Here is a 25,950-nt window from a genome sequence, read left to right on the forward strand (position 1 = left end):
TTTTGTTCTGTTTCTTCTTTCAGAACACGACTAATGTGGAAATGTTTATAATGTTATACATGTATAACCTTTATCAGATCACTTGCCTCTTGGGGAGGGAAGGATGGAGAAAACATTTGAAACTCAAAATCTTATAAAAAGAGAATACTAAAAACTATCTTTAGAGGTAATTAGAAAAAAAATACTGTTTACCCAAAAAAAAAAATAAGGTGAGCACTTCTTTGATACTTGTCATCAGTTTAAAAAAATATTTCATATAAATAAATACATTTCAAAATCTCAGGGAGGGAATGTCTCTGTCAAATCCTGAGCTATGTTTTTGTATGTTTTATTCAAACAAATTAGTAATTATACACTGGGTGATAAGAAATATGCTGACTTAGAACAAGACAGGGAAAACAGTCTTAGCAGCAAAGGAATGAGTCTATGACACAGTTAGCAAAAGGGAGAAATGGGCTAAGCAAGCTCTCCTTGTTGAGACACAGACTGAGTTGATTTTGAATTTGAAAAATGATAAAGACTTGGGATCCAAAGAAAATCCTACCACTTCAAGAGTAGTTACCTATATCACTCAAACTTAACCCTGACATGGAAGCTTGACAGTTCCCAATCGGGTTTCTAAATATCACTTTGAAAGAAATTGGAAAAAACTCCACAAATGATCTTTGAATGATGGCTCAGTAAATATTGTTTAAATGAATAGAAATCGTAGCCACATGACTTGGATTGAAATAAATCCCCAAGTTGTCTGAAAGGAAAAACTGAAGCCTTCCTCTTTTATACAAAGAGCCTAATAGGACAGAATTTACATTTGAGAAAGACAGGATTCCCTCCCCATGAAGCCCCAAATTAGGAGGCCTAGGATAGCCAATCACTGAGGAAGATGTAGGTCCTCCCTGTCTAGGTTTAATAGTTGACTGCCAAACCATCCTCCCACCCCAGCCTCCTGCCATATTATTGCCTGAATACATAAAAAAAGGAAACATAACTGTTTTCAGCTCTGCCTGAAATAACGTGTCAAGCTAAATGACTTTGTGATTATAAGAAATGCCAAGCTAATTTGCTTTCCTCCCATGGTTCTAACAGTTTTCTCCAAGGAATACCTAATACTAAAACACTATTTTGAGAAGTTTATGTATTTTCTCCATTTCTTCTCAAGATGTCCTTGAATCCTATCTCACCCTCAAATGCCAACGAATCCACATCATTTAGTAAATGCTAAATTACCACAATTGTAAAATTGAAATAAAATTGTGGATAACTCCCATTTTGAAGGATTTCACTCAAAAGATATTCAGGTCAGCAAACATTTAGTATGCACTTACTGTGTGCAGAAGGGTGCTGAACCCTGAAGGATTCAAAGAAGAATAACATATTATCACCACTCTTAAGGAAATTGCCATCTCAGGGAGGGAAGAAATGGAGAAAAAATGTGAAACTCAAAATCTTATAAAAAATGAATGTTAAAAATATAGTCTTTGTGTCTCCAAAGTCCTCAAGAAGCTAAAAAATGGAACATGTTTCCTTTATCCTATTCGAGATAGACTTTGAGTGTAATAAAGGAGAAAATATAACATATCACCACTCTTAAGAAATTTGCCATCTTGGGGAGGGAGAAATGGAGAAAAAATTTGAAACTCAAAATCTTATAAAAAATGAATGTTAAAAATATGGTCTTTATGTCTCCAAAGTCCTTAAGAAGCTAGAAAATGGAAAATTTTTCCTTTATCCTATTCTAGGTAGAGTTTGGGTGTAATAAGGGGGAAAATGTAACATGAAAGAAATGTTCTCTTAAAATCTTGATTATAAAACAAAACACACAATAAAAGAGAGATATGTAATGAATGACACAAAATTCTTAATTAACTCATTAAAGTATCTTAAAGATCATCTCAATCAAGTCTTGTCATTTTTTAGCTGGGAAAACAGATTCTCAGGATCTTGCCCAATATATATGATGTCATATATGCCTAGATAATCTCAGACACAGAATTAGAAGAAATATCTTTAGATTCTCATATCAGCATTCATTTCATAAAATCATTTTACTTCTCATATGAGATTTACCATACTGTCTTGTCCACTTGTTGTTCAGTTGCGTCTGACTGACCCCATTTGTAGTTTTCTTGGCAGAGATACTGGATTAAGTTGCCATTTTCTTCTCCAGCTCATTTTACAGAGAAGGAAACTAAGGCAAATGGTGAAATTACCCCAAATCACACAGCTCTTAAGTGCCTAATATTAGATTTGAACTCAGGTTTCTTGATACAAATTTAGTACTGGAATCACTGTGTCACCTAGGTGAATTCCCCATTTTGAAATTTCTCCAGTGAAGTTTCATCATTGATTTATCTCATAGTAGGAAGGTAATTCTGGGTTCTTCAGACAAAACCCACAAAGCATAAAATCTGTCAGTTTCTCATACTGAAGAAGCTTTGAGTTGAACTCCTCCATACCCTGCTGGACTATCACATGAAGATGAAATCCACTAAATTCAGAGAGACTTACCATCAGAGAGCTAACCATCAGGTGATGATTTCATGAAGAGCATCAACTGATGTATAGGTCACCTGCATTAGTGTAAAGAATAATCAGAGTGTTGAAATCATGGGTCTCCACCATATTGAGATTAATTCCCTTTTGTAAGAATGTTCAAATAAAGACACCCATCCAAGAACAACTTTATTTAATCTTCACTCCATAGAATACAGAAAAGTTAATTAAATCTAACTAAAATTGATTACTATAAAATATGTCATATCCTTCCATTGGCTCCTGTTAAATTTCTATTTGGGGCAGACCTCCTGGACTAAGAGCCCCTAAATTTTCTATCCCTGGCATAAATCACAGTATAGAGGAGACTGCAGACTCACTTGCTCATTCTTGCTACCTAATTATTTTTTTTTTAAGAAATGTGTACTGACAAATTTTCTAAGTGTTATGAGTAAAAGAAAAGAAGGAAAGGGTAAGAGAATTGGGTTCCTTTATAACCTTCATGCTGCCATCTTAATAAGAGGTTTCTTGACCTAGGTTTTGAAAGATGGATAGAATATCAATAAGTATCATTGGATGGGTAAGGGGGAAGTAAAGGGGACCTTTTTAGATAAGAAAGCTTGACTTGATATAGCAGCTGGTGGATAGAACTGTTTGCAGGGGTGTGTGTGAGAGGGGGAGAAGGGGGGGGAATGGAAGGGAAGAGAAAAATTCAGAGAACAGGAAGGGGAAGGGAAGAAAAGAGAAGAAAAGGAAGAGATTCTATCTAGCTGGAATATGGAAGGCATAAATAAAAAAATGACCTGAAAATAATAATTCATTTTTTTTTCAAATTGACAAGGAGCTGAAAAGAAAGTGTTAATTCCTGGCTTTTTAAGGAGAAGGGATTGTATACATATTGCTAATATATTTGACTGACTGTGTCCACCTTTAACTATTTTCATGGACTGTCAAGAAAGAAAATGAAATGAACTGGAGTCCACCAAAATTTTTCCTCGCAAATTAGTTGAGTGACGAAAAAGGACTGCTGGTGAGGGTGAGTGAGAGGGAGATGGTTAATCTAAAAATAAAAACAAAACCTTAGTTGCCTTTTGGTTTGTGGGAACAAAGCTGAAGATACCTAAGAGACCATCAGGTAGACCTACCATTAAGTCGTATGTCGTCATTTGAAACCTGTGTGGTGCTAGAATAGACTCCCTGCCTCAACAGGCAACGGTTCCATAACATTCTATATATTTGGGTATCTATCTCATTATATTTCCTTAATTTTTAGAAAACATCATTTTGTATCTTGGATATACTCAAAGGCTAATTGAGTTAGACAGGAAAGCAGATAGCGACGGAACAACAAAAGGGACCACCCCCATCTTGAGATTTTAAGGGGGCCGGTGGGCATTATTGAGATTGCGAGGGTTAACAGCAGGAATCACTCTCCTGGTTAGCCCTCCCAGTCCCTCTGAGGATTGGTCATTCAAACCAACTCCTGCAGATTAGAAAACTAGAGTCAGTATACATCTTCATCTTTCTCCACAATGAGCATTACCTTGCCTAGCCCTATCTCCTCTTGTCTATGTGATATCCCTCACCACCAACTGACAGATGGGCTACAGACAATTTTCTAAACAAAGGAGGCAATTTCCCCCAAAATGAGGAAAAACACTTTGTACTTTTGAGCCTAATATGGAATTTTCTTTAAATGTTCAAATTTGGTTTGGAAAATTTGCATTCATCTCAATTCACGTTGTCTTCATTTTTTTTTAAATGGCTTCTCTACTGTAATCATTTGTTTTGCGGTAGCTGAACGAGGCCGATCCCTGCGAAGGGGAAAAAAAAAATACCAAACTCAGTAACAGTCGCTATTAAATTAAAAAACAAATTCATCAGAATCGAGGCATTAAGCTTGATAAGATTTGTAAAATTTATTGAGACAGTTCCTTCAAGGTCTGGTGTGAGTTATGAAATCTAATTTTGTTTTCATAGCTCTGTGATAAAATTTTATCAATGTTATAAAAGGGGTCTTTACCAAGACTGACCGGAAATCTGAACTATCTGGCCAGGCAATAAAAACACATTCCTCAACTGCAAAGTGTCAGACAAGCAAGGTTTAACGGAAAATTGATCGATAAGTCTTTCTTCTACACTTGAGTGCATTCACTTTTCCCTCATAGGATAATAGGTTTTTTTTAATGGATTTTCCATTAATATCAGACTTTAGTGTTAGCAGGAAAAAGAAAGACATAAAAAGAGAGAGAGAAGGAAAGTTATCTCCTAATGGTAAGGTAGCTCTACTTAGGGTTTTTTGTAGAGAGTATAAGGGCAGCTGGCTTTCCGACTTTTGTAAGAAAGTCATGTTATTTTATTTTCCTTCTCAAGGTAAACAGAAGAGGCTTAAAGACATATAGAAGCTATTTTCATATGATTGGTCACTTTTGGGGGGTCTTAGTTTCTTCATCTGTCATACTTTCCTTCTTGAGGAAGAGGGAAGAGGCTAAAGAAATATGGAAGCTGTGTTCATATGTTTAGTCACTTTTTTTTCCCTGAGGCAGCTTGGGGTTAAGTGACTTGCCCAGGGTCACACAGCTAGGAAGTATTAAGTGTCTGAGTCCAAATTTGAACTCAGGTCCTCCTGATTTCAGGGCTGGTGCTCTATCCACTGCACCACCCACCTGTACCTGGTTGCTTTTTTTTTTTTTTACTTCAGTTTCCTCATCTGTAAAATTGACAGGACTATAATTGATATTCTCTAAAGGACTGGTAATATAATTCTCTGATTCTTTAAAAATAAATTTAAATAAAATACATTTTAAAATATAAAGAATCAAATGCAGTAAGAATTGACATTTATAATGTGTTGCAAAATTTACTAACAGTTTGATGATGTTATTTTTATTGACCCTCAAAACCATCATGTGAGGGAGGTAGTACAAGCAGCGTTATTCCTATTTTATGGATGAGTAAGCTTAAGTCTTAAGGAGTCAGGTGACTCAGTGAATAGAGGATGGGACATGAGTTCAAATCCAGCCTCAGACACTCACTAGCAAGTCACTTAACTTGAGTTTGCCCTATTTCACTGAAAAAAGAAATGGTAAATCACTCTCGTGTCTTTGAGAGTCACAAATAGTTGGAAAGGACTGAATTACTAAACCACAATAAACCTGAGTTTTAGAATGGTTAAGGGACTTGATCAAGTTCATGTGGCTAATAAAAATGAGAAGTGAGATTTGAATCCAGGGCTTGCTAACTATAAATTAAGTTCTCTATTATATCATGAGTTTTAGTCATGAAATCAAGAGATTTTAGGTTCAAATTCTTTCTCTGACACTTACTTTGATCAACTCCCATGGCCTCTCTGACCCTTATTTCCTCATCTCTAAAGTAGAGATGAAAATATGTAAACCACTTACCTTACAGGGGAATGTGCTCTCTTAACAATTAAAGAATTATACCAAGTAGCAACTTTTATTTAAGTGACTGTAATATAAATTTCTGAGTTAAACTGCTTTGAAAAAGAGAATGAAGTAAATTTTATCTGTGAGAAGAGGGAGGTGAAGTTAAAATTAGGGAAAGTCTCTTCATTTCTCAGTTTTCTCATCTCTAAAATGGGAATGATTGTTCTAAGGATCAAATGAGATATTTGTAAAAAGTGCTTTGCAGAGTTTCTGGCATATAGTGAGCATTTAATAAATGTTTGTTTCCTCTTCCTACCCCCCTACCCTTATTCCTAGAACTAAGGGCAACATTTCTACTAATGGACTCCTACCTACCCAGCAATGATAGGAACATTAGGGATCATAATGAATGTCAAAGTCAGGTTCCCAAAAGAACTAAATAATAGAATAATCAATGAAATGGAATTTAAAAAGATTAATTTTATAAAGAACAAGTTTAAAGACCTATTTATGCTCCAAAGCATTGTGATGCCATGGAAAAATCATAGGACTGGAGCCAGAAGACCATGAGTAATTATGTATATTTGTTATAAGGAGCTAGAGGGTTGAAGGGAGGTAAAGTAGATTTTTGTTGATTGAAAAAATAAAACTTGAATAGTACTTTTAAAATTTCACAAAGAGCTCCAGCTGGATCTTGAGGCTTGCCTGGCAGACCTCTGTGAGGTAGGGAGGATGTATTCAATGGATCTCACGTTGTGCTCTCAGCTGAACATCCTTTGCTTGCTCTGAATGACCTTGCTCTGCTATTGCTAAGTACCCTTGCTATGTTAGATGGATTACTGAGTGTCTCATTTCATGCCCGGCTCAAATCGAAGGTACCAGGCCAGCCCCGTGAACCCTGGTTTAATATAACACACTACTTTGGTCAGCCTTATCCTGTTCATGGGCCAGGATCCTGTACCCCAGGTCCTGCCTCCTCCTACCATGGAGCCTATAACAGCAAATCCTATTTAGAGATCACCTACACTGGCTCAGTTCCAGTCACACGCGGTCTTTGGCAGCAGATGCTTTGCCACAGAACTCCGATGCCAAAAGGTGATGCACGTTTTGGAAAAATGTTTGAATATTTTCAGATTGTGTATGACACCACATGCCAGAGCCACCGAGAATACAGCCTGGAAGGGAGTGGGTTTTATTTTGTGATTTATGGAACGAAGAACCTGGGGATGTAGTGGGATTAATTTCATGGGAAAAATTCAGATGGCCCCACATGGCGCATTTATCTTTCCTTAATTTGTCTGTACTGGTGGTGTGCAGCTCACAGAAGGGGCTCCCTCTTCTCAAACACATAGCCTCTCATTTTTAAGGGGATCATCTTCCTTCCAGGGCAGACTACATATATATATATATATATATATGAATATGAATATATATGGGCCAAGTAGAAGTCAAGGCAGAGTTATCATTGCCAGAGCAGACCATAAATATATATATATACACACATACATATATATCCAGATATTTAGTACATATCTATATCTATCTATAGATATAGATATATAGATGGACCAAATGGAAGCCAAAGCAGAGGCACAGTTATCCACTGCCTTCAAAGTATTATCTTTAGTCTGAAATAAGAATTGTTCCAGACACTTGACAGGTAGGGTCTCCTTTGTTTTAATTTATTTGAGTTTTTGTTTTGTTTTGTTTAAGATCCCAGATTTCATAGCTATCACAAACTCCTTAATGGAAATTTCCTCCATTGATACAAATTCAAAACTCACCCTTGGGAATGGGAATTACTAATTTTTGGTTTTGTTATTTTTATATCTCCATGCCTGGCACAGAGTAGGTCCCCTAATAAATGGCTGCTGAATGATTAATAGAATTGCTTTGAAATTTAAGAGCCTTTCTCTTGCCAATAGCTATATAGTTAATAGGTGTGAGAAAGGCCTTGATCTTAGATCTTTCTGATTCCAAAGCAAAACATCTCCCCATAATACCATATTTTCTCTTGTTATTATATGTCAAGAATTGTTATTAAAGTAAAAGGAGCTCGGTTCCCAAGACAAGTTCTTGGACTTTTTTGGCAGTCTGGGGAAGTCAATGAATCTCTCCTCAAAATAATGTTTGTAAGTGTATAAAATTAAATGAAAAAGCAGCACAAAGGAAATCAAGGATATTTATATAGTTATTAAAATACTTTAAAATCAGTTTACAGACTCAAGATTAAGATCTCTCTCATTGGACTGACATTAATAAATAAAAGATAGATTATTGGAAGGCATAATGGTACTCCATCAATATATAAAATATCAATAACAATGCAATTATAGAATTTATGGAAGAGAGACTTTAGTACATAAATATAGAATGTAAATTCTAGACCACATTAATTCATTCCGATCATTTTAAAAATGGTAAACTAAGGTCCGGAAAGAAGACTTAACATATTCAGCGGGTATTTATTTCATTAATCAGGTGAGCTTATTTCAAATAAGGATGAACAGTCTCTACTTGTAGTAATACCATAGATTTCCCAAAGTAGACTAACTCATTTCACAAGGCAAAGTGCAGGTGGGAGGGGAAACATGCTGAAAATTCATTTTTTCCAGGAGCCACTGTGATTTAAGGACTTCACATCTCTCCGTCATTTGTGATGGCAAGAACCAGTATTCATGCGAAAAGTAATCCGTACCCATAGAAGATCACACTGATAAGGCATGTCTCCTCAGCACTCTGCGATTACATATTAACTAGGCTGGGAGCACATATGGTGAAGACAAATAGGGCAGTTATATAAGCTAAAAGGGAAAGTAACTCCCCAAACAGAAGAAGAGTGGTCGAGGACATGGCAAGTTTGCCCTCCCTAAGGTAGAAAAAACACACACATCAGACTGGTTGTTTTCCTCACCCTCAAAATTATTATCCTCCTTAATGGAAATTAATTCTGCAGGTAGCACTGTACTGGCATTATGGAGTTTTTATGACCTTTAAAAGAGAAAGACTTTATCACCCTCGGAAGGAAGTTTAATTATCATAGGAAGCTTTACCATCTCTAATCCAATAGCTCCAATCTTCTACTGCTTAGGACCTAGTAGCAAACTTGGGCTTATTAGCCCTAAACTAAAACAATATTGTCACGGTCCCTTTGGGCACCTGTTCTATCCTTAGCTTTTAGCTTCAACCCCGCTCCCCACTCACCACAAAACCCCTTGGTCAGACAGTGGTCCAGGAAAGTTAGAAGGGACCATTGGGTCAGGCCTCCTTATTTTACAGATGAGGAAGTCAGTCCCAGAGAAGTGACTTTTCCAGATCATTAGTACATATCTGAGGGAGGTTTTGACCTCAGGTTTTCTGGACCTTAATTCTTGTCGCTCTGTCCACTATAATACACTGCCTCTCAAGTACTGTCGATGACCTTGGAACACAAACCCATCCCAGACTGCTCACCTAGGGGTCTGGTATATCACACCACCAGGTGGCTTAACCCATGTGCTTAAGCACGTGAAGGGAAAAAGATCCTTGGGGAAATACACAGGTCAGACCTTCCTGGTCACCTTTCCAGAATAAGAGCAAGATTCCTGGGCATACAAGGTAGGAAAATACCCCTGAAGACCCACACCTTGACTTCCCGGCAGTACCCGTCCCTGAAGTCAACCTTTTATTTAACTCCTTTCTCCTTTCCTTACACTTGATTACCTTGTGTTAGCAGATGGGTGAGAGTTCAGTTTCAATAGACAAGTGATGGTTGCTTCACTGTGATTGGACTCACCAGTGAATATTTCTGGGGTTCACCCAATTCCAGATCTTTTTCCTGCTTTCTGACCACCATCCACTTTGGTAGCATTACCCTCTAGATCATATTAACACATTGGAAGATGGTCACTCTTTAAGGAGTCCCTTAGGGAGATTGTATATAAACTCTCAAAGAACAACTCCCTTGCCTTGAATATCTTTTAAAGAGTTCCTTTCATAGAATCAGTTCCCCCATATTCTGGAAACTAAGACTTAGTAAGGTTTTCTGGCTCTTTGGTTCATGAGCCAAATCTAATATGTAGATTTTTTTGATTAGGTAAAAAAGAGGATTCCAAGGGTCAATCTAAAATTATTCAGTTGGCCCATTTGTTTATACAGAGTTTAAAGGTATTGGGGGGGGGTAAAGAGGAAAAAACAAAGGAAATAAATAAAATAACAAAAGTATAAAAAGTTATCAGACAGTGCAACAATGATGAAGGAAAGGAAAGGAGAAGGGAGTAAGAGAGATGAACATGGTAGGGAAAATGGAGGGAAGCAGATCTTAAGCAATGGCAATTTTTTTTTCTTTTTCTTTTTTTTTTAATTTTTTAAAATAACTTTTTATTACCAGAACCCATGCCAGGGTAATTTTTTACAACATTATCCCTTGCACTCACTTCTGTTCCGATTTTTCCCCTCCTCCAGATGGCAAGCAGTAATGGCAAACATTTTGAAGCCTTCTGACCTTCAGGAAGAATTTTTTTTTTCCTCATCTGTCCTTCCCAGAAACCAGAGTTGGGAAGCCAAAAGGCAGTTCTGTCTCAACCAGCCTAGTCAAACTATGTATGATTCTGAAACATCATTTCATTGTATAAAACTGGTTACCAGCTCAGAAATAGAAACAATAATTTTGATATCTTTCAAGGACAGCCTGGGAGTTGTTGATTAAAATTTTTATCTCCTTTCATGGGAAAGCCTAGGGGGAGAAAGGTGATTCTGATGCCTCCTTGTGGTGTGTAGATGACTCTGGGTTCTGGAAGGTTAGACCAGTGGGTCAAAAAGTACCAAAGGTCCTATTGGACTGGCCAGCCATTTAGTAAATGTCTATTTACAGACAACCAGCCCAGCTAAATTCATAAAGGATTATCATCAGAAGGTTTTATCACAGCAACTCATGAACATGATCATCATTGCTAATATTCATATAAACCATTAAGACTTATGAAGTTTTCTTTTAATTATTTTTTACAAACATTTCATTTTCCTTTACAATATCATTGGAAGGTAGGTGCTATTATTTTGCCTATTTTACAGATGAGCAAACTGAAGCAGAGTTAAGTGACTTGGCCACAATCACACAATTAGTAAATAGGTCTGAGGTCAGATCTGAAGCCATATCTTCCTGATTCCAGGTCTGATGCTCTCTCCACTTCACCCCTAAATGCCTACTAGGTCGAGGAGCACTGGGTTGCCAATGTCTAAGAATTACCAGGTCTATTAAAATCACGGTTCCCTAAATATGGAAGTACAGGTGTTGGCCAATACAATGCAAAATCACAATGACGCCCCAACATCTTGACTTGGTTTTATAAATAGCTTGTTTTTCTTCTTTCTGCTCAGAAAGATACATCACGGATTTATATATGAGCAGATAGCTCATTGATAGAGGTTTCATATTAGGAGCTTCTAAGATTAGAAAATGTCATAGCTAGCAGGAAATGCTCATCAGAAAACACCTGTCAACAATGGCTTCACCCACCAGAGCCCCCCGCTAAGTGGTCTTGGTTGATGTTGCCTTGTGGCTGCTTAATGCAAAGCATCCTGCTGTAAATGATTCCCTTTTATGTCAGATTCTAGTTCATAGAAAACAGAGCTCTTTCTACTTACCAGCCTTCGAAACAAGAAGCTGTGTGCAGAGACAGGATTGAGTCTGACCTATTTGTCTGAAATTTTCAAAAAGAAAAATTGACAGTCATCGTTGCAACCTGCCAGAATTCCCCATTAATAAGTAACTTTGCATCTGATTTCTTTCATAATCTAGAACAATGTGAACTCATTACTCTTATTGATCACCTCCCTTCAAATTATACTAAAGAAATTTGCCATCTCGGGGAAGTCCAATTTCTCTCAATGAGCAGTTGCAAGCACACCATTATTATTGGTTAGTTCGGAAAGGCTAGGCTGGCTGCCGGCATTGATTTCTAAGTGAATTTTGTTTTCTCTGCAGAAGAAGAGACCTGAATCTGTTATTTAAAAAGCCCCAGAAAGTATTTATGGGCCTTTTGAACACAGACACAAAAAAATGGTATGTCAAAATTTTATCTCAATGCCAACCTTGACAGTACCCCTTGAAGCCACAAATTTTCCTCTGCACTTTTGGATAACGTTCTCCATTCATCAACTTTCGAAACTGAAACAGGTGTGGAGATGAAAAATCTCCCATTTGCATACCTTGTCAGACAGTCTAAAAAGCGGCTCCAGTGAGGCTGTTGGGATTTGGCTGTAGGCGTGCCGAGTGTTTCTCCTTTGGGAACGACCACATTCTTGTGGCAACTGTGTGCCCCCACATGGGATCAGGCAACAGGGGATTAAGGTAGGAAATAAAATAAGGTTCCCCTGGGGACACCATCCTACAGATGCTGCTGGACTGATTTGCATCTGGAACACCTTGCCAGTATTTGTAAATGGCAGGCTATAAATTTCTCTGAAAAGTCCCTGGGATAGAGGCAGTCTGTTTTAATAAATAAAATGGCTTCCCGTTGATATGAAAATATTGAAATCTGACATGGGCATATAGCTAGAACTGATTCAAACGTGATAAATATATCCCCAAAGGAAATTACTAGATTTATTAAAAATCTAGGGTTGCCAAACGGGGCTAAAATCGTCTTCCATTTTGGCACTGGCTGAAAATATATTTACTGCTATTGGGTGACTCAGAAAGTCAACCAAAGAGGAACATCAATAAATAAAAAAGGAGCAAGAACTGATTTTTTTTGTTTTGGGGTTTTTTTGTGGGGTTTTTTTTGTTGTTTTTTTGCTAACTTACAAGTAGCTCTGAACCATGGATACTACCCCAGGCAAGCTTTGAGTCTGTGAAGTGAGTAACTGTACCTCACCAACAAAATGTGATGTGTTGATGACTGTTATATTGCATCTGAAATCCCATTTACTAGTAATAGAAAAGTTCAGTTAAGACTTTTGCCTGATGTCTCTGGGTGCTTTGTATCGCTGTGTGTGATATTACCAATTTTCGCTTCAGGAGGATTCACATGTAAGAGCTCAGATTTTCACAGAAATTTGCACATTTGATCTAGGGTGAAATTAGACCATTTTCATAGCCAATCAACTTTTCCTTAGTGGCAGTCTGATAAGGAATTTTTTCCACATATGGTAATTTAAAAAAATTTTTTTTTCCCCGAAAATGTGGAAATCTCAAAGAAATGACTCTCGAGGATCAGCCATTGACATAGCAACCCTATAGGGCTGGCAGAAGAAGAGACTTAACTCTGCTGGCTTCAACTTCATCCCTAAAAATAAAGATAATGCTAAAAATCAATCTCACATTGGAGTCACAAAACTTCTTTAATAAAAACCCAGGAAGCTTTGAAATCTCAAACCAGAGGGGTCCTTGGAAGGGCAAAGCACCGCTAATGGGAATGTTTTGTGTATTTTCACCTAAATGGGATTTTCTTTCTGGAGCAGGTCTTGGCAGTAGGAATTTATACATACAGCCCTGCAGATTTGCAGAACTGGGAGTAAATATCATGCCATTTGCAGTGATTACCACGAGCCCCCTTCAGAAGAAATGATCTACTGCTTCCCGAAGCACATTAAGGTGGCGGGTTGAGGTATGGGCCTGGCTGAGCTATTCTGTACACACTTAGCTAGGTTGCAATTTATTTTCAGGCAAGGCCATGAGGTGCTTCCAAAGGAGAAGAGGAAAGAAAGAAGAGCATTTGCTAGGAAACTCTGTTCTATGAATAGAAGCCCAAAATAAATTCAGCAGTGTTTTATCTTAGAAAACCATTGCCTTTTTTTTTTAAAGGGGGTCAAGGTAGAAATTATTCTTATGATGGAAAAAAATTAATGAAGTTCTTTTGCTTCAGATTTATAATTGGGATAGGAAAACTGGAAATATCCCTCATCTCTTACTCTTTGGAAAAATTCCCTTTGAAAGTTTTTCCTTAATTTATTATCTCATATTTTAAATCCCCTTTTCTATTCTGCTGTGCACATGGCAGTCTTTTTTCCTATTTGTTTCTTTTTCTATTTTTAATGTACATTTTAAATAAAGTTTCTTTGAAAAAATAAAAAAAAAGTTTTTCCTTGAAATACTTCATTTTGCTTATTTTCCATATTTAAGGTAGGTACGCTTCTCAATCTATACTCTCTGAATCATCTGTTAGCAATGTTCCTTTTTCACTGCTCTTGGAAAGGACATTGAAATGTCTTCCCTGACTGATACTAGGGCTTCTGCCACAAGCAGCAGCCTATAGGTAAATGTTTAACAACAGATTCTCCAAGGACAGGAGAAGTCTGCATAACACATTTTTAAGTTTAATCTGCATTAACAGTTTCTCCATCAGACTGTCAATCATAAATACTTGTTAAGTGCCTGCCGTATGCCAGACACAATGCTAAGCACTGGGGATACAACAAGAGACAAAGGCATTCTCTCCCCTCAAGGATCTGATAATCTAACTGGAGGGAAAACAAGCACTAACTATATATAAAACACTGTAACTATATATACATATATATGTATATTATATATATATATATATAAATTCTTTGATTAATAAAGAAACAATTCCTTGATTAATAAGGAAATAATGAAGAATATATGTATATTATATATGCATTATATATAATATATATAATATTATTATATTAATATATATTAACAAGAAAATAAGGAAGGAAAGTTATTACAATTAACAGGACCTAAGAGATTTCTTAGGTCCTGTTAATTGTAATAACTACAGCCTGCGGGCCAGATGCAGCAGCTGAGGATGTTTATCCCCCTCACCGAGGGCTATGAAGTTTCTTTATTTAAAGGCCCACAAAACAAAGTTTTTACTATAGTCCAGCCCTCCAACTGTCTGAGGGACAGTGAACTGACCCCCTATTTAAAAAGTTTGAGGACCCCTGGTCTAACCAATCAACAAAACTAATCAAACCAGGATCTGTAACATCGGCACAATGAAAATGTCACAACTGGCTCCCACCAGCTTTATGATCTGGTTCCAGCACACACCTGAGCAGATTATGAATAAAGTTGGGTGGAAGTAGAAGGGAAAGGCAAGATGGGTTTATGTGGCCTTCATTGATCAGAAACACTTTCATTTCCATTCAGCTAAATCTGGATACTTAAAAATTAGGCCTTGGTGCACCATCCCTAGTTAGCCAGGTAGTAAGATGCATAGGGAAGATTCACACTCAGGTCCTCAGATTTGTAAATCAAAATGGATATGGGGTAGGAAAACAGACTTTGATAATCTAGTGTTGATGTGCTTTTTATACTGCTCACTGACTACAAGTCATGAGTTTTATGAACTCACCAAGCTTCCCCCCAAATATAGCATTTTTCCATTGAGTAGGATGAATTAACTTTTAGTGTTAACTAGTAGCTGCAGGTTTTTTCCTGGAAAAAAAAATAGCCTTAATATAGTAATTTTACTGGCATTACTTAGTCTAGTTTTATTGGATTTCCAGGAAAAGATTTGAGGCATCAAATGTCATCCTATGTAAAATGTGTAAGGTAATAACTTCTAAGACAGGCTGCATGAAATTATGGTCGATTTATAATCGTTATCTCATAGCAGATATGTCAATGTGTACACATCAAGTATTATAATGAAACAGAGCCCAGAGCATGGCAATTCAGATAGGAATTAATGGAACAGAAACCCACCTTGGATTGGGGTCTCTCTATGGAAAACGCAACAATATCTGTAGCATGAGGCCCCTTCAGTTTTCTGATACGAGCATAATTTGCTCGCATGGACACCCGTTGCTTTATATCTGAAAAAAAAAATTAGAAAATGCATCAATATATTTATGGAGTCATTTTTTGGGAGGGGGCCTGGCAGCCCTGGGTATCTCATAGTATATTTTCTTTCTCAGATTATATATATACATATACATATATATGTATGTATGTGTGTGTATGTATATACACACACACACACACACACACACATATATATATATATATATATTACCATTAAATCCAGAAACATTGTAGTTTAGGGGGAAGGAGAATTCTGAATATTCTGCCAGGTGACTCTAGGCTGGGCAGAAATAAAACTCAACAAAATTATCAGAGGTCTATGAAAGATTCCAGATTAAAGAACAAGAGCGATCCTAACAGCTGCTGGCCAGAGTCCTCATCTAGATCATGTAGACAAACTGTTCATTCCTTCACCGCTGTTTAGGACTTGCTTTGATTTTGACGTGTTTTTGCAGAGTGAAAATTATCCAAACATTATTTTGATTGTTTTTGCCAAATCAGATCCACTTTCAGGCAATCTGAGTGACTTTTCCATTATTTATTTCTACATTCCTCAATTTCCCTGCATCGAACTCCGGTGCCTAAAAAAAGAAAGGTTATGGCCGAGTGCAGAAAATTCCCCCACTACAGTCTAGCCAGTATGTCATAGGAAAGTCATGTGTGGAATGAAAGCTTTCCCTGGCAGTTAAATGCCCCCCAATGCCCATAAATGTAGTGTGCACTGGAGCCAAAACCAGGCGTAACATACTCCCAGTGCCTCAGTCCGTCTCCTTAGGAGTCTTGTGAATTGTACCTTTTGAAACATTCCAATTATTTTTTTAAAGAAATAAAATAGAAGAAAACAACTCATCCATCATAAGCTTCTGAAGTAAAACTAAACGAGTGTCCTTGACACCAGATAGATTTCTCCAGTGCATCTGTCACTCTCTGGGAGGAAATCCCTTCATTTCTCCAGGCCACAAAGTCGCTGTGTCAAAACCCACACATCCCACAGGAATTTATTCTGTGTCCTCGTGTGAATCTACAGAATTAACAAACGTCAAGAGCAGGTACGGCCAGGAAGCCACTTCCAAAGGAGGGAAGTATTCATTTCAGGAATGGTGATTCATGGTGATTATTGTGGTGGATCCAAAAAATGGAGTGCCTGCCCACATCACTTTTCTGACCTGTATCTCCCAAATGGATAAATTGATAATGAAGACCTTGTTTGCATTTCTTGTTTTATGTAACAACCTGCATAGCCATTCTCTCTGACCCATATTCTCTTATTTCAGTTGACTTCCTACCTAAATCAGCCATGTAATAGGGGCCAGGGTGTACAACCTCCGGGTTTCCAGGCCCCAGAACCAGGGACTCTGGAAGATCCTACATCTCTGTTTCCTAATCACTTCTTGGGTTTTCTGGGTCTCTTGGACTAAACTATCTACTGAATGTTGGTTCTCTATAAACACTTATGGTCTAGGGAATCACTGCAGACACATGGCGAGCAGCAATGAGGATCTGGGACAAAGGAGGGCCTTAATGATAGGAGAGAGCAGAAGATTAGGTGATATTTTGTGCTCAGAGTTCTATAAGGCTGGGGAGGGGAGATCCCCAATCTCATTTTTCTTATTCTGCACTCTAAGTTTTTCAGCTCTATTCTCTAACTTGAGTCTTTAGCACTTTTTGCACTCCTATGGCCTAATACCATCATTACTATCATTGCTAGAGTTTTTAAAACTTCCGTTATGTATATGCTGAATGCATATTAAATGTTTTAGGGGGAAATGTCTAGTGTTATTATCATTGTATCCAGACATTAAAATTTCCTGATAAAAATTAGTTGTTTGTCCTTTGTTCCCCAAAAAGACCATGACATCAGGACTTGAAAATAAATCGGATTTAAGTGAAGGAGGGCTGTGCAAAGTCACCAGTCTCACTTTCTCCCCCAGAGACATCTGGGTCCAGTGGCCAGATAGAGATCACTACAACTGGTATGGCTCTGCATGCAGTGGGAGTCCTTGGGCTTCTTAAGCTACCATGTCTCAGTTTAACAGAGGCAACATTCATTCAGTGCTTAGGCTAGGTAAAAAGTGTTTTAGCTACTCCAAAAAATAATAATAATCTGGAAGGAAAAGATGCTCAGGGTTTCTGATCAAAACAATTACATCTACTCTGAGCCAATCAGAGCTCAAATAATTCAACTCTAATACCTAGCACAGCAGAAAGGAACACTGGTACTCAGAGGTTCTGTTTTCAAACTACACCATTACTGATTATTACAAACTATACCATTACTCTGACCATTACTCCCTGTGTGACAAAGGAACAAGCCACTTCACCTCTCTGGGGTGCAACTTTCTTATCTTTAGAATTGAGGGGGTTTGGATAGATGGCATCCAAAGCCCTTTCCTTATCCAGGTTTATGGCTTGGTTTATATTTTTTTCATTTGTACTTTTTCTTTTTTAAAGTGACATCAATTTGCCTGAGAATTCTCTGAAGAATATTTTGTTCTTTTGTTAATATATCATGAATTACAAGTTTTAAATTTATCAGGGGAATAAATAATTTGCAGATCTATGATGATTTAATACTTCACAAAGCTCTTTCTTTACAAATTCATGAGGTTTATAGCATAAATATTATTCCAACTTTACAGATGAAGAAGCTGAGGTTCAGGGTAATTAAGCAATTTACCTACCAGTTAAAGAGTTAGTTGGCATCAGAGCCCAGGACTCAAATAGAAACTTCCTAGTTTGAAATATAATGCTGTTTTCATAATAACACACTTATACTAAAGTCTACAAGATGAGTCAGCAAGAGAGGAAAAATACTTTCAAGTTAAATATATATAATATGTAAATATAAATATTGTTTATGAAAGAAATGAGATAAAAGATGAAAACTCAGTGCTAGAAGTGGTAACAACCTGTTTTGGGGAAAATGTTGGCTCTGGAGCCAGAGGGTCTGGGTTCTAATCCTAATTCAGCTCTGCTGCCTCTGTGATCTTGGGCTAGCTGTTTAAACTTTCTGAACCTGTTTTTTTGAGGGGACTAGATTACATGATTATTAAGGTCCCTTCCTATTCTATATAAATGATCCTAGACTAGGGATTGACTTAGCACTTAAAAAAAAAAAAACAAAGGAAGACAGGAAGCCTAAAAGTTGTTATACTTCTGATTAATAAAATCTTCAGAGGTATAGTGTACAGTATTCCTCACTAAAACACTGTCTTTGGGACTTAGGCTATGGGCTTACCTTATCAAACAGACCTTTTGACATTTCTTTAAAGAAATCTCCTCAGATGAGTTCCACAAGTAACCTTACCCAGAATCCTTCAGTGTAGCAAAGCATATGGAAATTTAGATTCCAGTTTATGGTGAAATTTAATCACTAGAATAGGACGTTATATGGGGAAGGGAAGCAAAACATTTGCAATGTTCAAAAGGGATTTTAAAAATCAAGAGGCTTTATTCATTCTCTAGGGTAAGGTTTCAAAAATAAATGAGCATTTACCAAGAGGTAATCGAAACCTGATAAATTTTAAAACATGGAGTACCTTTCTGGCTTACAAAATGGTTTCCAGCAGAAACACAAATGACCATGTCCCTCTTAATATCATTCCAAGATGTCAGGGGCTTTCCATCCAGGGTATACATGGTCTTGGCCGGGCACATCATCCCAAGGCGCAGGGAGCTCTCATTCAGGAGCTGAAATAAAAAGGGAAAGTTGGGTCAGAACAAATCATAATTGTTAGAAGGAAAACAACTGAGATGGTGATGAAACATTAAGTTTGACAGGGCACTTTACCAAGATGTTCCTATTTGAGCCAGAGCCAGAGAGCATGGGGCTAGTCGCTTGTCATATTCCACATTTGAATGTAAGCTCCCTGAGGGAAGGGATCATGTTTTTGTTTTTGTTTGTATCCCCAGCACTGGGCACATTACCAGAGAGGATGTGCTTATGAAACCTTTGTTAAATGAATTATTGACCAATATAGCAGCCAAGTTTCAGTAATGCTTGGACCATCCAATCATCTCAAGGGAATCAGTCAATGTAGAAGAGTGTAATCTCTCAGAAGACTCCAGGCTAAATAATGCATCATGCATTGGCCTGGCACATGGTAGACACTTAATAAATGTTTCTTGATTTTTGAATGAGTCAGAAGGATTTGGGGCAATGACTCAATTTTTTCTAGTTTCAGGATTCCTTCATATTCTTAAAAATTATTGAAGACCTCCCTACACCCCCCCAAGAGCTTTTGTCTTTTGGGTTCTATCTCAATATTTACTGTATTTGAAATCAAAACATCATATTATGATGAAAATGTCTTTGACCTTGTGTATTCCCTGAAATGATCTCAGGAATCCCTGGAGACCCTCAGACCACAGTGATTTGAGAACTTCTAGTTTGACCCTAAAGAGGTAGTCTTGAAGTCAGGAAGATCTGGATCAAAGTCCTGCTCTGAGACAGACAAAATACTGGACATCCACAAGAATCCAGGGTGGATTATCAATCTGCTCCAGGAGGAAGAGTTTCATTATGTGGACACATCAAAGGAAATTATTTTAAGATAATTAAATTAATTTTTAAAAATTGGTTTTTAAAATAAAAATACATTTATTAAGGCCTTTTTGTTTCTGACACTCAGGCACTTCCAGATCATCAGTTCCAAGGACTGCTGCCAATAATGACCTCTCTGCCCCAGGAACCAAGTAAAACAGTGTAGTGAGGATCAGACTTTTTTTTTTCTTCAAAGAAAAAGATGGCAGCACCATGGAGTGTATGGAGCACTGAGCTGCAAGTCTGGGGACTAATCCTTCCTCTGCCACTAATGTGACCTTGTGCAAGTTATTTTCCCTTGATTTCCTTACCTATAAAATAACAGAGTTGGACAAAGTGATATTTAAAATAGCATTCAGCTCTAACATAGGAATGCTTTTATAAATCTATTTTAAAAGCACATAATTATAAATTGAACATATCATCATTCTATTGTATTATTGTTTTTAATTCCAAGTGGAAATTGTGCTGAATGTATTCTATTTCGCCTTGAATTATTAGATGGAAGTACAACCAGTTATAAGACTATTTCAGAGATGATCATTTTAAAACCATTTTCAGGAATAATCTTTATTTCAAAAGATGCGAGCCACATACAGTTGATGTGTTAAATATATCATTAGCTCTCCCTTTTACAGATGTGCCCCCCACTTTAGACAAGAAGTGAGTAGTAATTGGAGACTTCAGCTGTCTGTAGAATGGTGAGCTTTCTGTTAAAAGGAGAGCAGCTGATAAATTCTTGATTTGACTCAATTATTCTTCAAAAGTAGAGGAAGCCAAGAGGTGAACTGCTATTTTTGACCTGATTATAACCACAGAATCAAAGAATTGCAGCATTGGAAGAGACCTCAGAAGCTATGTGGTCTAACATACAACTGTAGAAGAAATAAAGAAACCCTGGATACAATAGAGAAAATGAGGGGTACATTAAGAGGTCATCATTTGGGACAGATAATTAAGGGTGAACTAATTATGTAACCTTGGTCTGTAAGTAACCTTGATGATGATAAAGACAATGGGGCAGAAGATAGGAAGGATACAAGCAATTACTACGCACCTACCAAGTGCCAGACACCTTGCCAAGTGCTAAGGGAACAGAAAGGACATCTCTGCCCTCGAGTTACTTATATTCTTATAGGTGAAGGCAAAGGAAAATGGATTTTCTTTGAAAGGCGGGGGTGGAAGGAATACGCCGTATGGAGGTATGGTTTTGAAGCCCAGAAAAGTCACAGGTGGCCTTCGAAGGAGGGTGAAAGCAGACTGGCCTGGATCCTTCTACAAAATTCAGGGTCCAGGAGGAACTTACCACTACGAGAAGGGGAACCAACCTAGGACAGAGTGAAATATTCCCCTACATTAGGTGGGAAGCTACTGCAGAGTGAGGAGGACCTAGGTGCTGATGGAAGTTCCAGGATGGGCCAGCAGCAACAACTTCATGGTTTTGAAGTCCAAAAAATCAGGAACAAGGCCAGGAGGATAACAAAGATAAGAGATGGAACTTGTGATTTTCTTGCCTCTTCCAATACAAATGTGCATCTTTTCTGAAACTTAAGTCTAAGAGAGCTGTCTAGTTTTTATACCAAGGGTCCAACAACTAGTAAATGCCGGAGGTGAGACTTGAAATTAAGTCTTCTTGACTTCAGGGTCAGCTCTCTATTATTCTTTGCTATCTCAACTAAAAATAATAATCCTGATATTTTTATTCAATTCTAAAAAGTACTTATTTTATCCATCCATGAGATAGCCTATATCACTGGACATGAAGGGCTAATAGCATGATAGAGACTTGTCCTGGAACTTTTTCTATCTGAATTCCACCAGAGTGGGATCAAAACAACAGTAACAATATATATATTGATTTAAGGTTGTGAAATGTTTGGAATATATTATCTCATTTGATCCTCACTATAATTCTATAAGATAAGGTGGTATTATTATTGTTATTATTATTATTATTATTATTCCCATTTTCCCAGATGAGAAAACTGAGGGTGAAAGTTAAAAATCCTGTCTGAGGCACCATTTGAACTCAGTCTTACAAAGCTCTATCTACTTCACCCTGAGGGGAGCACATTTCAGAGTTCAGAGACAGGATAGGCTTTCACTAACTATAATTCTGCTAGAAAAAGATATTTCAAGATATATTTTTTAAAAAACCCTCAAGAATAAATTCTAATTTAGAAGGAAAGAGGCAGCTATATAAAGAGACTGATGTGAATACAAAGGAAATTCAGTGAGCAATTTAGATTTTTTAAAATGAAGGCTTAAGTGGATAAATTGAAGATGACTATAAAAGAGGAGACATTTTGATAACAGTGTTAGAAAGTGCTAAATTCTAGATGAGCTAAGGCTAGTAACAAATGGGGGAGTTTTAAAAAAATTACGACAAAAAAAATTTTTTTTAATTTAAAAATTATATTGGATACAAGAGGATGAGGGAGAAAAGGAAATGACCTGCTAACAAGGTGGGCTGTTCAAATAGCAAGACAACTGATGGGCAGCCTATGCCCTCCACTGTTACCTGCAAGATGATAGGATAGGAGGAGACCTAGGAATGCTTTGCCCTCTCCCCTCCTCCCACTTCTTCCCATGAAAGACTGTTGGAGGTCATTGAGAGGAGGTTGAGAAGGTACAGAGAGGTTGTTATCTGCACCCTTGAAGGGAGTACCCACATTGACAAGATCACAGATCCATTGAAGTATCATCAAAGTGGGGAAGAGAGAGATGCTACAAATGGAGGAGGAGATCAGTCCTTTAGGACCAGACAAAGGTTGGCCAGACAGTGGAGTATACCCGTTTTGGAATCTGAGCACCTGGCTTCAAATCCCAGCTGTGACTTAACTACACTCCTGACCCTAGGCACACTGCCTACCTCGCCTGCACTTCAGATGCAACATCTATAAAATCAGGGAGCTGGGATGGGGAGGTAGATGGTGTGACCCCTGTGATCTCCTCCAACTCCAAAGTCTATGATGCGAAGTCAGAGAAAAGCTCTGAACCTGAAGAGTTAGCTACTAACCCAGAGGAGAGAGCTGTTCTGGTGTTCTGGAACACATGGACCCAAGTGGAGAAAAGAGTCATTTTGGCAAAGCGTGGCCAGAGAGAGGACTGTGAAAACTGAGTGGGGATCACAACACATCATTTTCACTCTTTTTGTTGTTGTTTGCTTGCATTGTGTTTTCTTTCTCATTTTTTTCCTTTTTGATCTGATTTTTCTTGTGCATGATAATGATATAAATAATACCTATATTGGATTTAACATATGTTTTAACATGTTTAACATATATTGGACTACTTGCCATCTAGGGGAAGGGGTGGGAAATTTGGAGCACAAGGACTTGCAAAGATCAATGTTGAAAATTATCTATGCATAAAATTATCCATGCATATGTTTTAAAAATAAAAAGCTTTAATAAATTTTTTAAAGAATTCAAAACATCAAAAAAAGACAGCATGGATAGATAGAAAGTTGCTGGATCAACTGGACTTTTCACATTTAAGAGAAAAATAAAGAGCAAGCCGGTATGGCACCAAAATTTTGGATAGCCTACCTTGATATGCTATATGAATGCACAGAGAAAAACACTGAAATATGGGTTCTACTGCATTCATTATTATTAAGATTTACTATGGACAATGAACTATTCTAGGAAGATACAAAAGGGAATAAATAAAAATCTGTCCCTGCCTTGAAGTCTTCATTACCTAAGAGGCAGAAATAAGCTGTGCTTGTGGATAAAAATAAGACCAATTGGTTTTGTTTAGATCTGGATCTATAATTTCATTTGTACAGGCTCTCCCAGGATTATCGAAACACAGCATTTGAAATGATAAAGGCAATTCAGAAACCATTTGGTCCAATAGTTCCACAAAAGGAATCTCCATTATAATATCCCACAACTGGTAATACAACCTCTGCTTAAAGATCTCCAAAAATGGGGAACTTACCACCACTCAACGCAGCACAATACACTTTGGAGCAGCCCAAATTAAGACATCCCTCTTATCTTCAAGCCTGCATTTGTCTTTGTAAGACTTTCATAAAATTCTTCCTTGTTTTACTCTCTGGGACCAAAGAAAACAAATCTGATCTCTTCTTCTTATGATGGTCTTTCAACTATATGAAGATACCTACAGCTTTTCCTCTATAAGGGAAACCCACCCATTTCCTCCAACTGGATTTCATATGACAAACTTGAGACACTCTCAACAACTTGAGACTTTCTCAAGCCATGATGCCCAGAATTGACCTTCATATTCCAGATGAAGTCCAAGAGAGCTAGAAAAAGTACAATGGAATCATCACCCGGTTCCTGGAAGCTGGACCCAAGATCACGTTTTTTAAATTCTGCTAACTCATTTTGAGCTTTCAGTCTACTATAAATCCCCAGTCTTTTTCAGAGGAAGAAAAATCTGCTGACTATTCTTGTCTCCCCCCTCTTGTATTTGTCAAATTGAATTTTTTTTGCATCCAAGTATAAGATTGTTTCTATTAAACTTCACGATATTCATTATTTCATAGGGAGTTTTCCACTGAGAAAGTATAGGCAACTCCAATGTATATATGGGCTCAGAGAGTTTTGGGGACACTGAGATGTTAAGTGATTTTCCCAGAGCCCATGGCTTGCCATGTCAATGACAGGATGTGAATATGCAAGTTCTTGACCCTTGAGGCTGGCTCTCTAAGGTCCACTACATGATTCTGTTTCTCCTAAGTTTCTGAGAGGATTATAAAGTGCTGTATAAAATCACTTCCTTCTGTGGATGAGTGGGATCAAGGAAAATATCCTCAGCTAAAACCTAAAGGAAGGGTAGGGATTTCAAGAGTCAGAGGTGGGCAAAGGGAGAATCCTAGGCAAACACCATGGACAAAGTACAGAGATGAGAAAGACATAATAGAACAGACATGTTCAGCAGATGAGCAATTGGCTAAAACCTAAGAGGGAAGCAATGTGAGCTTCCTGGGAAGACTGGTTGAAACCAAGATTTAGAGGGCATGGGAATTCTAAGGAATTTTTCTTTATTCAGCAGGTAAAGAGAAAACCAGTGAAGGGTTTGTGATTTTGGTGGTGATGATGATGATTTTTGTTTTGATCAGGGGCTCAGATGTTTGTTGAATATCTAGATTCTTTTAGTATAATCAGACCCATCTACCTATTTGTTTTACATAAAGTCCTTTTTCTATATGAATTCTCTAACTTGATCAAAAAATCTGAATTACTCATCAAGCCAGCATGGCTGAAACAGAGGTGCCCCATGCAGAGACAGAAGGTGGCACTAGGAAGGCAAATAAACATTTCCCCTCAAACATGATAGAAGTGGCTACTGAGGACCCCTCAGAATCCCATAAATAGCAGCTTCCCCTAAGCCACTGGCCCTCAGTCCAACCTGATCCAAATTCCATCAACTTAGGGGACTATCCTCGATGGAGATGTGATCCTTGCAGTTGGATCTGCTGGACCTACAGCCTATATCTCTTCAGCAGTTATGGCTATTGGGTTTTCCATATGTAATATAAAATATATTATCATAAAAAATCACATACACCTGTAAACTTGTACATACACAAGCATTATGTTATTGTCAACCTGGAAAAGAAAGTTCTTGCCACCAGAGTTCTCACCACTTAATGAATATAATTTTATCAATTATAATGGCAATAAAAAATGCATTTGTACATCACCCTTATCTTCCTTCTACACTCCAGATTAATTGGGTTACTTGCTATCCAGACCTCTGAGCCCTACCATCTGTCCTGACACTGAACACTC

At 37.5% G+C, this 25,950-nt stretch overlaps 1 protein-coding gene across 1 annotated transcript in view; it reads right to left on the reverse strand.

The window, feature by feature from the left end:
- Window positions 1-2,979: 2,979 nt before the first annotated feature.
- LOC100916588 (doublecortin domain-containing protein 1) overlaps window positions 2,980-25,950 on the reverse strand; it is an 88,554-nt gene continuing 65,583 nt past the window's right edge. The window contains exons 16-19 of the mRNA XM_031941663.1: window positions 19,176-19,326; window positions 15,538-15,647; window positions 11,508-11,563; window positions 2,980-4,307 (exon numbers count right to left, since the gene is read on the reverse strand). Coding sequence (XP_031797523.1) covers window positions 4,241-4,307; window positions 11,508-11,563; window positions 15,538-15,647; window positions 19,176-19,326 — 384 coding nt within the window. The 3' untranslated portion in view covers window positions 2,980-4,240. The remainder of the gene's footprint in view (window positions 4,308-11,507; window positions 11,564-15,537; window positions 15,648-19,175; window positions 19,327-25,950) is intronic.

This window comes from Sarcophilus harrisii, chromosome 6, assembly GCF_902635505.1.
Source record: "Sarcophilus harrisii chromosome 6, mSarHar1.11, whole genome shotgun sequence".
NCBI classification, from domain to species: Eukaryota; Metazoa; Chordata; class Mammalia; order Dasyuromorphia; family Dasyuridae; genus Sarcophilus; species Sarcophilus harrisii.